The sequence below is a fragment of the Ochotona princeps genome, chromosome 6 (assembly GCF_030435755.1).
Source record: "Ochotona princeps isolate mOchPri1 chromosome 6, mOchPri1.hap1, whole genome shotgun sequence".
NCBI lineage: Eukaryota > Metazoa > Chordata > Mammalia > Lagomorpha > Ochotonidae > Ochotona > Ochotona princeps.
Window position 1 is genome coordinate 64,803,596 of NC_080837.1, and position 13,994 is coordinate 64,817,589.

Sequence of the window (13,994 nt, forward strand, 5' to 3'; positions counted from 1 at the left end):
AAGAAATTATTTTATAGTTCCCAAAGCATGTTAGTGAAAGTAATGACTGAAATTCAAAGAAAAACCACGCAGGATAAACCTTTGACTTTTTAAGAATGAACCAAAAAAAAAAAAAAAAAAAAAAACCAACCTAATGCTTTAGATTATTTCATTATGATTAAGTTACTGTAAACAGGACACAGAACCTTTAGGCTTTTGTTATTCTGCATTCCTAACTTAGACACGTCCACAATTACCAAGTATAATATGGACCAGAATAAGAAGTTACCAGTAAGTTTTTTTTTAAAAAAAAAAAAAAGCTTTAAAACGAAACTACAATGTTAAAAATAGATGAAATTATAGAGTTTTGACAAAGCACTTTTAAGATTTTGGTCATTAATTAATCTTACTGACATGAAAAGGGAACTGAATTCTTTATTAACTTTCAGGACCACGAGCCCTGTGGCTGACTGAGAGAAATTCCAGTGGACAAGGAGAAGAAGTCCAGTGGACACGGGGCAGGAAGAAGTGTAAGACCGCTCCTTCCCTGCCACGGTGACCACTGGCCCAGCCTTCCAACTGTACTTACCGCTGGACTACTCAGAGCAACAGAGAAAGATGATGAGTATCATGAACTACTGTGAAGACAGAAAACCTCAAAGTACAAAGGAGATGCAAAGAAATAACGGTAATATTTATTAACATGTCAGTACCAAGTCTTTCTTTATCAATAATTACCATGAATATAAATATCCCAATTAACCAACTGAAATATATTGATGTGCTAGATGGATTTAAATAAGAATGGCTTGGTATATGTTTGCAAGGAAAGAATCTTGATTGAATTTGAACTGTAATACTGCATCAAGGTGGAGGAATCCACCAGGGGTGAGGGGAGGGGGAGGGGTGGGGGGATTCCCAGAGACTATGAAACTGTCACATAATGCAAAATATTAATAAAAATATATATATAAAAAATAAGAATGGCAATAATAACGAAAACCAAAGCCAGTCTATCTGCTGTTTGCAAGAAACACACCTCATAATACAGAGACTAATAATGAGAGGATGAAAATGATATCCCTTGTAAATGGAAATCAAAAGAAAGCGGAAGTCATTACATGCTATCATTCTAAATAGACTGTGAAAGATAAACTGTTGAAGACACAAAGAAGGTTATATGCAATGCTTAAGGAATCAATTCAACATGACAATACCACTGTAGTACATGAACAGGCACCCAGTTTACAAATCAAATGTTAATGGAGCTAAAGAAAGCAGTAAGTTCCAAATCAATAATAATGCAAAAGAGTAGATTGAAGAGCTAGTTTTTGAGAAAAAAAATCAAAATGGATAGATTATCAGCCCATCTAACAAAATAAACAAAATGCAGAGGGCCCTACCTTATGCCCTATGCAAAAATCAAATCACAGTAGCTCAAAGATTTCAATTGAAGATCTGTAACCAGCAAATTCCTCAAGAAAAGCATAGGGAAGCTGTTGCACGTCACTGGCCAAAGCAAAACCTTTTTGACTAAGACCCTACAAATACATGCAGTAAAAGCAAAAAGCAGACAAATGGAATTACACCAAGCTTAGAACTTTCTGTACAGCAAAACAAGGAATAAACAAAGTGAAGAGCTCACAATCCAGATGAGAGAAAATATTTGCAAACTAGGTAGCTGATAAAGGATTGCTATTCAGAATGTAGAAGGAACTCAACACACACGACAACAACAAAACATAACAATTCAAATAAGTAATGGGAAAAGCATACAAACAGACATGTATCAAGAGATAAAATACAAATGTCCAACAGATGTAAAAGAAATGGCATAGGACTGGCAGCTATCAGGGAAAGAAGAAAAAGTTAAGAATAAAAAAGGTACCACTTCACTGCAGTTAGAAGGGCTAGTATGCAAAAATAAGGAAAAAAGCATCAAACACCCACGAGGAAAAAGGTGCCCTCTTACACAGTTGGTGGGAATACAACTGACACAGCATTTATAGAAAACCATAAATCTGCGCTGTAAGTTAGGCCTCTCCTTCCTGGACGCACATCCAATGAAAATGCAAGACACAGGAGAGCTACTTCCACTCCTGTGCTTACGGCAGCTTACTGCACAATAGCTAAGTTACAGAAGCAACCTAGATGTTCATTAGGTGATGACTTGATAAAGAAAATGGACACAAACGCATAATGGAATGTTACTCTGCAACAAAAACAAATGATATCCTGGCATTGTCAACAAAATGGATGCAACTGGAGACGATTATGCTAAATGACGTCAGACTGCAAAAAATCGAGTTTGCATGTAAAACAGGCTAAATTCATACTGACCTTACATTTTTGGATCTGGGTCCTTTTAAAATCAAAAGCAAATGTAAAACCCTTGGTGTTTATTTTTTAAAAACTTGTAAACATAACTTCAATTTAAAAAGTCCAAAATTTATGTCACTAAACTTTCAGTTAAACTATCTCTTAAGAAAGGCAAAACTTTCACACCTAAGCTTTGTCTGAGTTAGCTCTCTATTACTAGATAATTTTGTAACCCAAGGTTAAAGCTTCAGATATGCAAACATAGCACTTTAATGATTAGGTCCCCACTATCAAAGTGAAAGGATGCTTCGAAAGAGGGGCATAATTTGGGCAAAGGGCATGCAATTGCCTGTAAAAGGAACATGAACTGTGAAAACAAAAGAGCATTTATAACCTGAATTAGCAATTACTTCCAGTCTCCACTTTGCTTCATTGCACATGGACAGTTTTTAACCATTAGGCTTGTTGGTTCTCCGGCTTTAACCAACCACATAACATTATTATAATTATCACACAGAGCAGTACAACTCTTTCCTCGTAGGCTCAATAAGCAGAGAGAACAAAAAATTAGTTCAAATTGGATAGCAATGATGCAGAAGTGTTTCATCCTAATTCAGTTCCAAAAATTACCTCATTCTCACTCAATCAATATAGACATCATTTCCCCTGTTATTCCCAATTTGAAATACATAAAAAGGAAGGTACTCACACTGAACGATGAGTTGTACCAAGGCTTCCCGGGGCTTCACATTAAATCCATTGTATTGGCTGGTCTGACATCTGTACAGTCCTGACATCTCCCTAGATACATTCACAATCCTCAGGGTTCCATCATAACTCTCCATCTGCATTGACCCATCAGGCATTGCAACTTCTTTATCTGCTCTAGACCAAAGGATGATTGGTTTAGGTTTTCCAGTTACTTGACACTGCAGTTCTATTGTATCTCCTTCTCTGGTGACCAAAGGTGATTTTTCCTGTGGAACAGTCAGATTGGGTGGAACTTGAAATGGGAAAAAGAAAATTTTTCAAGGTTAGTATAAACTGGTAAAGCATATTCAGATACAGAATATCATTAGGAAACAATTTCTGCTGGCTGAAGAAATGTGACAATTCAGATGACAAAAATACGGAGACCTTGGAAATACACATTCCTACACAAAATAACACCATTGGTTTGACCGAACACTCTTAATGACATAAGATCAGTATACTTGGCAAGGAGTTGGAAAACAAAAGGACAACATGAGAACTATCTTCTGAACCACACGTCCTTAGAAGCCACTGACTGAGTCTTCAGAATCCGTAGTTCTCAGGGATGGAGCCAGACTGTGCAGAATAGGAATCACTCAATGGGGTAAATCGAGCATCCACAGGAATTGCAAGTAGGGAAAGAAAAACGAGGAACCTCTGATTAATTATAAAAAAAAATCCCACTTTTCACTCAGGTTTGTAATTTGTGGCCAAACTTCTCAACTTCAACGTCTGCCTTCTGCTTAGGGGGAAGGAAGTCAAAATGTTGGCTCAGTATCATATTTGAGAAATACTGTAATCTCTCACCTCAGAGTTCCAATTGTTTTGCAAATTCACTTCATTTCACTTTAAGGTATTTTTGCACCACTGAAAATGTTTTATACTCTTTCAATAAAATCAATTTAAATTAAAAAATAAATTACTACCTGAGTTAAAAATTTTAAGACATGTGAGAACATTTTTCTAAGCTTCTGATTTTCCTGGTAATACTTAGGATGAAATCTGGTTTTACTGGAACTATTTTATCATACTATAACATACAAAAGTACAGATTCAATAAAAACATGAACTAAGATAACACAGAGATCACACAGTTATTTTTGTTACAGACATTATCAGTTTTCCAATAGAAGTATTTGTATCTTATACAATTGTGTATGAATTGAAATGAGTTATGGAAAAAAATACCCATTAGGAAAACATGTATTAAATACAATGTTAGAGAAAAGATTCAGAGAAATAAGAATAACTGTATCCTTCTGTTTAATATCATATACTCTCTTTGCAGACAGTAATGTACATGGATTAAAATGGAAAGATTTTAGGGATGGCATAGCGGGTACAGCTTGTTGGTTTACACCAGAATCCATATGGGCACTGGTTCATATCCCGGCTGCTCTTCTTCAAATTCATTTCCTTGCAAATGAGCTGGGAGAAACAGTATGATGGCCCAAGTGTCTGGGGATCTGCCACCTACGTGGGAGACCTGCTGGAAGCTGGTGGCTCCAGCCTGGCCTGGTTCTGGCCATTGTGAATATCCGGGGAGTAACGGAAGTACCATCTGTCTCTCCTTTTCTGTCTTTTCCTCTCTCTGTGTAACTCTTTCGAATAAATAAAGCTTTGAATAAAAACAAACAGAAAAGCGAAAGATATTAATCCGCCTCCCAGCAGCATAATGGAATAGTTCTCAGGTACAAAAACCAACAAATCTGCTTTTAAAATAATTTTTAACAAAACATGGACATGTGTGTTATCACATAAAAAATAAACTCAAGTTCAAAATGATAATTATTTTGTTCACTCAAAAGTCACCAGTCTCCTTCTTTCATGTAATTCTATCATTTATTTTAAAAATATGCATGATGCATGAGAGTTTAGAACACATGAAATACTACCCATCATCCTCTTAAGGAAGATATATACCTTTAAGCTGCTGACATTAACAAACAACGATGCCTCTACAATGTACCAAGCACAATTAGAAATCTAACTCAGTAATTCTAACCAGCTAATTAATATTTAAAAATAAGAATATTTACACTAAGAAGTGAGAAATGCTTTGGTGTCAGAGGAATACAAACCAAGGCCAACTTCTAGCATATTGGTAACACTGAGTCAAAACTTTTCAAGTAGGTTGTAATAAATATGTTATTTAGAACTACTTATTGAATACATAATGGCTTCCTTTTCCATTATACCCATGTGGATACAGATTGCCAAAAATCTCTGTCCATTTCTGGGTAACTATTCCAGGGACAGTATAATGATCATGACAAAATGTGAGAATCTATTATACACATATGACAAATTACCTAACATCTATCTTACATACGTTAAATAAATATTTTTGTTCACATTAGGCTATTTTTCATATACATTAAAAACTACCAACTAGGCCTGGCACAGTAGTCTAGTGGCTAAAGTCTTCCGCTAGCAGGATCCCAGGTTGGTACCAGTTCTAATCCTCTCTATCCCTCCCGCTTCCCACTGAGCTCCCTGCTTATGATCTGGGGAAGCAGTTGAGGATGGCCCAAAGCCTTGGGACCCTGCACCCATGTGGGAGGCCCAGAAACAGCTCTGGGTTCCTGGCTTCAGATTGGCTCAGCTTCAGCCTTCACAGCCACTTGGGGAGTGAATCATCGGATGGAAGATCTTAATCTCTACTTCTCCTCCTCTCTCTATATATATCTGACATTGCAATAAAAGTAAAATAAATCTTCAAAAACATTGATGTACCCTCCAGCCGAAAGAAGGCACCCCCGGCACCACTCACTGTTAACAACAACAAAAACAACAACAACAGAAAACCCTACTAACCAAGCACCCAAATTTGATAAAGTGATGTAAAACCAAGGGAACCAATTTTTAGAACATATTCTGAGTACCATCTCTGGGAATGTTCAGCCCATACTTTCCAAAAATTAACTTCATGACCTTGATCAATTGTGATCTTTTTTAGTATTGATTTGTGAAAGAATTTATACTTTGTGAGAGTAATGGTTGCTGCAATTCTGAACTTTGGAACAAAGAGTAAAAGTATAGCATCGTAGTATAGCATCAAAGGTTTTTTTTAACAACATGAGTATGTAAATATCTTATTACATTCTATTATTCCAATGCCAAAATACTGACAGGCTATGTTAATTTTTTTTCATGCTGAAATTCTCTGTATAAATTTATCATATATTTATTTAAACATTAACTCTTCTCCCTGCTTCATTAAAATGATGCAAACACAAATCTCAGTTTTAATTTCAGTAACTTAAAAATAGCTTGTTTTGGATAAATTATCTAAGACTTCAATACGTAGCAAAAACTGAGTATTAATTTATTTCTTCCTTAAGATTTTGAGACTTAAAAAAAATCAGAGTTCAAAGTTAATAGCACTCTGCCCCCCCAAATCCTCATTCTTTTTCAGTTTTCTAGGCTTCTCTAAATCTTGTAACTAAATTTTCTATCCCCTCCAATCTATTTCAATTATTACTACAGACTTTGCAGTTGGAGTTCTTATGGGATGTTTCACTATTTTATATCTTCATAATACATTTTTGACTTTATTCCAAGTCTCTCTTAGCTACAACTGCAGCTTACTTTTTACATTCTAATACTCTTTCAAACTCAAGCACACTCATTTCTTGATTTGTTAATACTTAATAATCATCATATCCCTTTGGATAACTAAAATCAGAACCTCTGTGTGTTTGTTTCCCTATTTCCTCTCATCTATCACTAACATTCATCAATTCCAGTTCTTTTTTTTTAATCAAGAATGCCTTGCATATGTGCCTGTTTGCTTTCATGGCCACTGGCCATTTTCTCAGCAATGGTATTTTTTCTCCTTGTGACAGCAACTCAAGGAGTCTTCCCGTTACCAGTCTCCTTCTTCCATTACCTTGTCAAATGCTATCATTACAAATATCATTCCATTCATTTCACTACCAAGTCTGCACACCTCAGGGCAAATGCTCATTATAGTAGTTTTAATATATGAAAAAATGGGAAAAAAAACTAATCTTTTTGATAGATAAACCAGGGAACATTCAAGCAACAGAATACAACATGAAACTTTTAAAAATGATGCTATTATAGAACTATTAATGCAAAAACCTGTGGTAAAATAAGCTATCAAGAGATTTACTGATATAGGTGTTCATATTACTACCAAAGGGAGCAGTGTATAAACAGTTATAACTATTATTACTGATTTGGCAGCCCTTGTCATAATATGAAAAACATTAATTATGTGAGAGGGCAGTATGTTAATTTTCTTCAGGAGAGTTATCATTTTTCTCTCTGGGTATATCCCATAGTATCATGTTGCAAACGTCAAACGCATACAATAAAATGTTTTAGCAGGCAGACAGCAAAGGATGTGAACAAGCAGTTTTCTGAAGCAAAAAATGTGTATACTTGGTCTCTATATTATGAGCTTTCAGTATACTGTAACCTCACAATAGGAACTCAGTAAGTCTTTATTCCTAATGTATAAGTTGAGACAGGGAGGGAGTAGAGAACTGATTCGAGAAAGAGGAGACCAACACACACACACACACACACACACACACACACAAAACCTAGTTAAAAAAAAAATCTGTGAAAGAACCACATTAAAACATGAACAGTGGTTCTTTGGCAGTAAGCAACTGTTGATAAATTTAATTTTTATACATTTCCTACACTGGTTATCCTCTATAATACATGCAGTGCTTATTTCTCTAGTGTAGGTTCCAATATGCCAGAGAAACATAAAAGATTTCAACATATTTTCAAAGTTACTCAATAAAAAAATCCCAGTTTTTAGTAATATGAATATTTCACACTGGAAATGGGTCTCTGAAGATCACAGCCAGAATTGCTCCACTAGAAGTGCTCTAAAAGTTACGTTTCTTTACATGCAATTCCCAACTGGTTAACCTCAGGGCCCTTAAACACACAGTTGCTTAGGTTCAGACTACCTACTCCCAGCATCCACTGCAAGGCCTGCGTGTCACAACTTAGTTTAAATGTTACTGCTTTGCTGATGATTTTGCCTACTCGGAAGCTGGCCTGATGATTCCACTCGTTGGAACAAATTATGTTTTATGTTGTGTACTCATCTAGTCTGTGCTTGTAGCTTAGCTTTGTAAATTTTTTTCTTTATAAAAATTTAAATCTTGTTTATTTGAAGGGCAGAACAACAGAAAGGCATGGAGGAGGGGGAGAAAAAGAGAAGGAAAGGATTAGAGAAAAAAGACGGAGGAGAGGGGGTGGGAGGAGAGAGACAGCGGCAAAAAGAAACACAGCTGTCATCTGCTGGTTCACTTCCCAAACGCACGCAGATTGGAGTCAATGGCTGGAAGCTCCAGGCAGGGTCACACATCCCATAACAAGTTGGATTGCAAAATCAGCAGCATGGACCTAGGAGGGCACTCTGATAAGGAACACTTATGCTGTACAGTTTAACCTGCTGAGTCTCAGTGCCTGCCCCTCGCCTTGTGTGTTCTCCCAGGCACGTAGCCTTGGCCATACAACTGCTAGAAAGCACAGCATCTCTTACTGTAGCTTGAATTTTGAGGGCCTTGCTTTTCTGTGTGGTACACATGAGATAGGTACGAATGACTGAGAAAGGAAGAAGAAGAGAAGGAGGGAGGAGGGTAGAGAAGAACAAAGATAAAAAGATATGGTCATAACTTCAGCAAAAGGTGAATAGTAAAAATACAATAATTCTGCTCTTAGCTACCAAGAAGGAGCAAAATCTTGTGTAAAGTATACTGACAGGACACATTTTTGATGTGCAACATGAGATGTTTGGAATGTCCTAAGAATCAAGAAAGGACTCTTATAGTTTTGTGTTCCCTTCTAATGTAAATTATTTTAAATTCTCCTTTATATTAAATCTACTTCTGACCCATCTTCACATGACTCATTCTCATCTCCTTACCTTCCTTTCTTCAGGAATTTGCTCTCATCTCATCAGACTCATTTAATGATCATCAATTCCTAAATTTCCAGTTTGGTCTAATCTCTCCTGATTTTTCTTTCTTTCTGAATTAGATGACATTCAGTTTATTCCACGTATGTCATGACAAATGTGCACTCCCTTATTCCTGTATACCATGAATCAATAAAACATCATGTGGCACCCTAAAATATTTTAGAAGAGTTCAATAATATTCTTGATGGACTGATGGAGTACCAATCAAGGTGACCAAGCAATCGAAGTATTAAGCTGATTGGTAAATAATCACCTGCTGAGTATCTAGAGTTAATTGTAAAGCATAAAAATTTCTAGATCATTTTTCCAGGTAATTCTTCTAGTTCTCAAATTTTAAAAACCAGAAAACAAAATAGATTGTTACAATATCATCACTTCTATTGGATTTTATAGGTTCACATTTATGATACAAGGAAATCTAACAATATGCTAAAATAGTGTGAGCATTTGGTAATGCTAAAACTACTTGACTCAGTAAGCCCGCAGGAAAAAGCTCTGAATGGAATGTCCATGTGGCTCCATATTCTAACCTTTTTACTATCTGCAAACCCATAAATCACACATGAAATAAGCATTTATTAATATACATCTTTCCTCCAGATGAAATACCTACTCTTTATCCATGATATGAATACACATAAAAACATTACTTTTCATTGTCTGTAAATTCAAGCTGCCCTTTATTTTTGCCACGGCACACAGTTTTATTAAGTACTTCAGCCATCATATATTAAGGTAGCTAATAAATTAGAATTGACAATGCTTTTAATAAGGTAACAACACAGGAGTATTAAAAATGGACATGAAATTCAAATGCCATAATGTGTGCGTTTGGAAATTCTAAAGAGAACTTCTTATTCTTACACACACAGAAACATTCATGATGATCAGTTTTGAAAGCGCTGGGGAAATCTTACCCTAATGGTATCGCTAACGATTTGCAGCAAAGGGGGAGAAAGATGCAAGCACTGAGTCTAACAGGCTCAGTACTGGAGGATGAAAGACATGCAAGGCCATTCATCAAGAAGTTGGGCAGGCCACAGCTGCAGCTGCTCCAACTGCCCTCTCCCAGCAGGTGTTGATATGCCACAAGAATAGTCTCGAAGGCATTTGATAGAATACAGAGTATAAGGTCAAAAACCAAAACAGACAAGCATCCTCTGCATGTCATTTATACTGGAGCTGCTACTCAGAATACAAGCTGGGGTCCAAGTTCTACTTTGGCACCTCATGAACAAGTAAAGAGGATTTAGATTATGGCTGCTCTGGTAACATTTGGTTCAGCTTTGGGAAAGATGACGTTGTCATGAGTTTTTAATAAAATATTTTCTAGAATCATTAAAACAAATCTATATGAAGATGAGAATTTTCCATTAATCTGTTTGGATTGCATGATTTCTTTTCCCTTGTCTAATTGCTCCTGTCAAACTTCGGAAAAAGTCATAAAAACATCTTGCACTTTTTTTTTTAGTTCTAATCTCTCTTTTTGCCTTTAAGCATTTTTTTCCTTCCCTCATATAAAGAAACACAAAGCTGAAAGTCAGTGTCTGGTAAAATACTAAATGTTATGTGGAAAGCTTTTTTTTTTTTTTTGAAAAAAAAAAACCTAAACAAATGAATAGGAACAAGATATTTCTGCCTTCTAGTGAGTGAAATCATGTTTACATTTTAACAAATGAGGAAAGACAGTCTACTTGGATATGTCAGAACATGGTTCCACAACACAAGCACTTCTTCTTTTGTAATAACAAGGAACCAAGGTTTCAGAAAAAGGTGCTAAGAAATTAATTATTGCGATGTAACTAGGGCATTTAATCAAGAAATAACCTACAAACATTGGATCTAATCTTTCAGTCAGGCTTCACTGCATTTTTTAAATATTATAGCACAAAGTAAATCTGGAAAATAGTTACTTGGGAATAATTAATAATTTTAACCTAAAAAAGTTGGATACTGTATTAAAAACAGTATATCCAAGCAGCTAAAGACAACAGGCAATAGTGAGTGACCTAGAATGACTTAGTCGAGTGCCAAAATTCTTTTTTTTTATTATTATTAATTATTTTGCATGAACCCTCCGCTAGAGCTAACAGGGGTATGTTTTAACATACTTTTGAGTCCCCTTAATAGGAAAATACTCTATGATGAAAGAAAGAAGGTAAATTAGGATATTCACTGAACTTAAGAATTATGCTTCGTAGTGGAGACAGATGAATATGGAGCCGTCTTAGCATCTTAGCAACAAGCATTCATTCGTATCAATCTCTAAATTACAGGATCTTTTTTTTTACCGGACATGAAAAATGGGAAAAGTTGCAAGTGTACAATATTGTAAATTTGGCTTGGGCTCAGAAAACTAACATACTAACCATATGATCGTGAAAAATGGGTTTCAATTGGATTTTCAAATGCAGCTTAGGATAAAGAAAATGAGATGTTAACCAGGAGAAATCTAAGATGCCACAATATGCAGGGAACTAGCCTGTAAACTGTAAGGCACTGTGAGCTGTGCAGGATCCTTGTGCTGCACAAGGTTCAGCTTGGAGATGCCCAGATTCGGACACTAACTCTACTACCTGAAGTAGCCACATGAAACTTCAATATCCTGCATCCCTCACTTTGCTGGATAGAACTGAACACTAGAGCCCTGACTTTGCAAAAAAGAAAAAATAAAAGATGCAAAAGAAAAAAAGATTATATGTGTGTGTGTGTGTGTGTGGTGTGTGGTGTGTGTTGTTAGGTTTCATCATTGATATTGGAAGCTCCAATATCAATGACCCTATTTTATTATTATACATATACTCCTATTTTGAAGATATCAAGCATTTTTCATTCATACCTACATGCCTCAAGCACTGATGATGGGTACATGTATGGTCAAAAATATTTACATTAACCTATCTCTGTGTGTGTCATTGTCAGTAATCTGGGAGAGGCATGCATTCCAGTGAGTAACCATTTGAAGACAACAGTATTTTGGAAGGGGAAGGAACCTTCCTGATCTCAATGGTCAAGTCATCCCACAAAGCATGAAACATCATTGTTAAATATGTATGCTAGTTGTTAACACAAAATGACATATAATACACATAACACAGCACATTCTATTTCTGTGAAGTAATGAGTTTTGGACAGCCCTGAACATATCCACTTCTTGCTTATGACGACAAAATGTCAATGCTATCCATATTGGCAAAGGTCATGGTGTTGCTATGCAAAATAGTGGCCAACAGGTTTAAAGCAGCTATCTGACCATGTTAGCTATTTTTCCTTATGTACGGATGAAAACAATCTAAATTAAAAAATAGATATAAATTATATAACAAATGCATTTTAAGATGACATAGCAAAAGAAAGATTCTTTAAAGCAATCCATGATTTATTTTACTTTCTGGAGCAACTGTTGCTCACAGTGGTAAGCGCTTCAAAACAGAATGGCTAGAAAAATCAATTTAGTTCTACACTAAAAAGGCCATTTGTCTTCTTGGAGAACCATGTGACAATGTCAGGCCTCTTATAAATGATCACTATGGACAATGTCTGTGGTTTACGAATTCCTAATTATACCACTGATTGTATACCACAGCAAATGCCTTACTCTGTGGAAATAGATACGATCGTCACCTTAATAAACATTTTGACATAAACTGAAGCTGGCTGCTGCATGTTTTGTCAAGAGCAAATGGAACAGCCACTGCACACAATGCTCTCCCAATGGATAAGGACCACATGTTCTTCATAGCAAATGGGATTTAATGATCAGATCCGCTAGCAGATAACTGGTCAATTAAAGCAGAGGAGGCAAATTTTCTTTTAACACATGAAGTCCTCATTAACAAACATTGTGCTAATGCATGATTGCATTTTACAATCCATTCTGGTAAGTCTATAGAAGCACAGGATGCCACCATAGAAATACGGACCTTATTTAAAAGCCACATAAAAACTTGTAATGCCATTCATTGGAATGATATATAATTCATCCTGAGCTAATATGAATGTAACTACAGTTTAGTACCATTTTTTAAATATGGCTTTGCATTGCATTCTATTCCAAAGCAAGAACATTTCTGCCTAAAGTCAACTAAATATATTTTGTTTATAAACATGACCTACATGGACTTGGTAAAATCAGACCATTTATACTTCATTCACATGGAATGTAATTCATGCTAAGTACGTTTTAGACAAAAGTATGTGAACTGCATATTATTTTATTTCTACATCACATACTTCAATACCAGTATATTTCACATGGTCCGCAAAATGTTTTCAAACCACAACAACAGTTTGTCTCTATTCCCATATTTTTACTGTAGTCATGATTCCTGGGAGAACATCTATAAAAACTGAAGGACTGTGTTTTCTTTATCTGAAAGGACCTCAGTGTCCTCAGCTCTTTACTTTTCTACAAATTATTGTCTTTTCCAAATGCTTCACATCAGATGTCTTTGGCTGAATTTCAGCCAGGAAAACTCCCCAGGTTCAGCTCCTTAGGGAAAGAGATCAGACGACACACAATGTGATTTCAGGTTTTGGAACTGAAACATCAAAGCTTCCGTTCTTCAAAGTATAGTTGTGAAAGGCTAAGAGCTGTGAGAGAAACACATCCCCAAGAGACTGTCCTATACCGAGGGCTCTGGATCTGCAACCAGAACCGACCGAGAGGCAACACAGCATGTCACGACTCAGTGTGAGGCCCAGGAAAACTACTCTTGGGCTTCTAAAGCTGAAGTTTCTCATTTGTCAAATGAATAGAATCAATATATAATCAATACAATCAGTATATCTATGTCACGTAATGTCTTGGGGACTCAATGAAATCCTCAGTTGTAAAGTGTTGAGTCCCACAATGAAAATCTGATAAATGCTCCAAATGTCTTCATTTGTTGAGTGTATAAAAAGACAATCTATTTTACACGGTCTATAACTTTGAAATACAACTACAACTATGTTTTGTTGATAAAAA

At 35.9% G+C, this 13,994-nt stretch overlaps 1 protein-coding gene across 1 annotated transcript in view; it reads right to left on the reverse strand.

Moving 5' to 3' along the window:
- Positions 1-13,994, reverse strand: part of MDGA2 (MAM domain containing glycosylphosphatidylinositol anchor 2) — a 687,915-nt gene that overhangs the window by 140,329 nt on the left and 533,592 nt on the right. Inside the window, exon 8 of the mRNA XM_058666386.1 lies at positions 3,008-3,301. Coding sequence (XP_058522369.1) covers positions 3,008-3,301 — 294 coding nt within the window. The remainder of the gene's footprint in view (positions 1-3,007; positions 3,302-13,994) is intronic.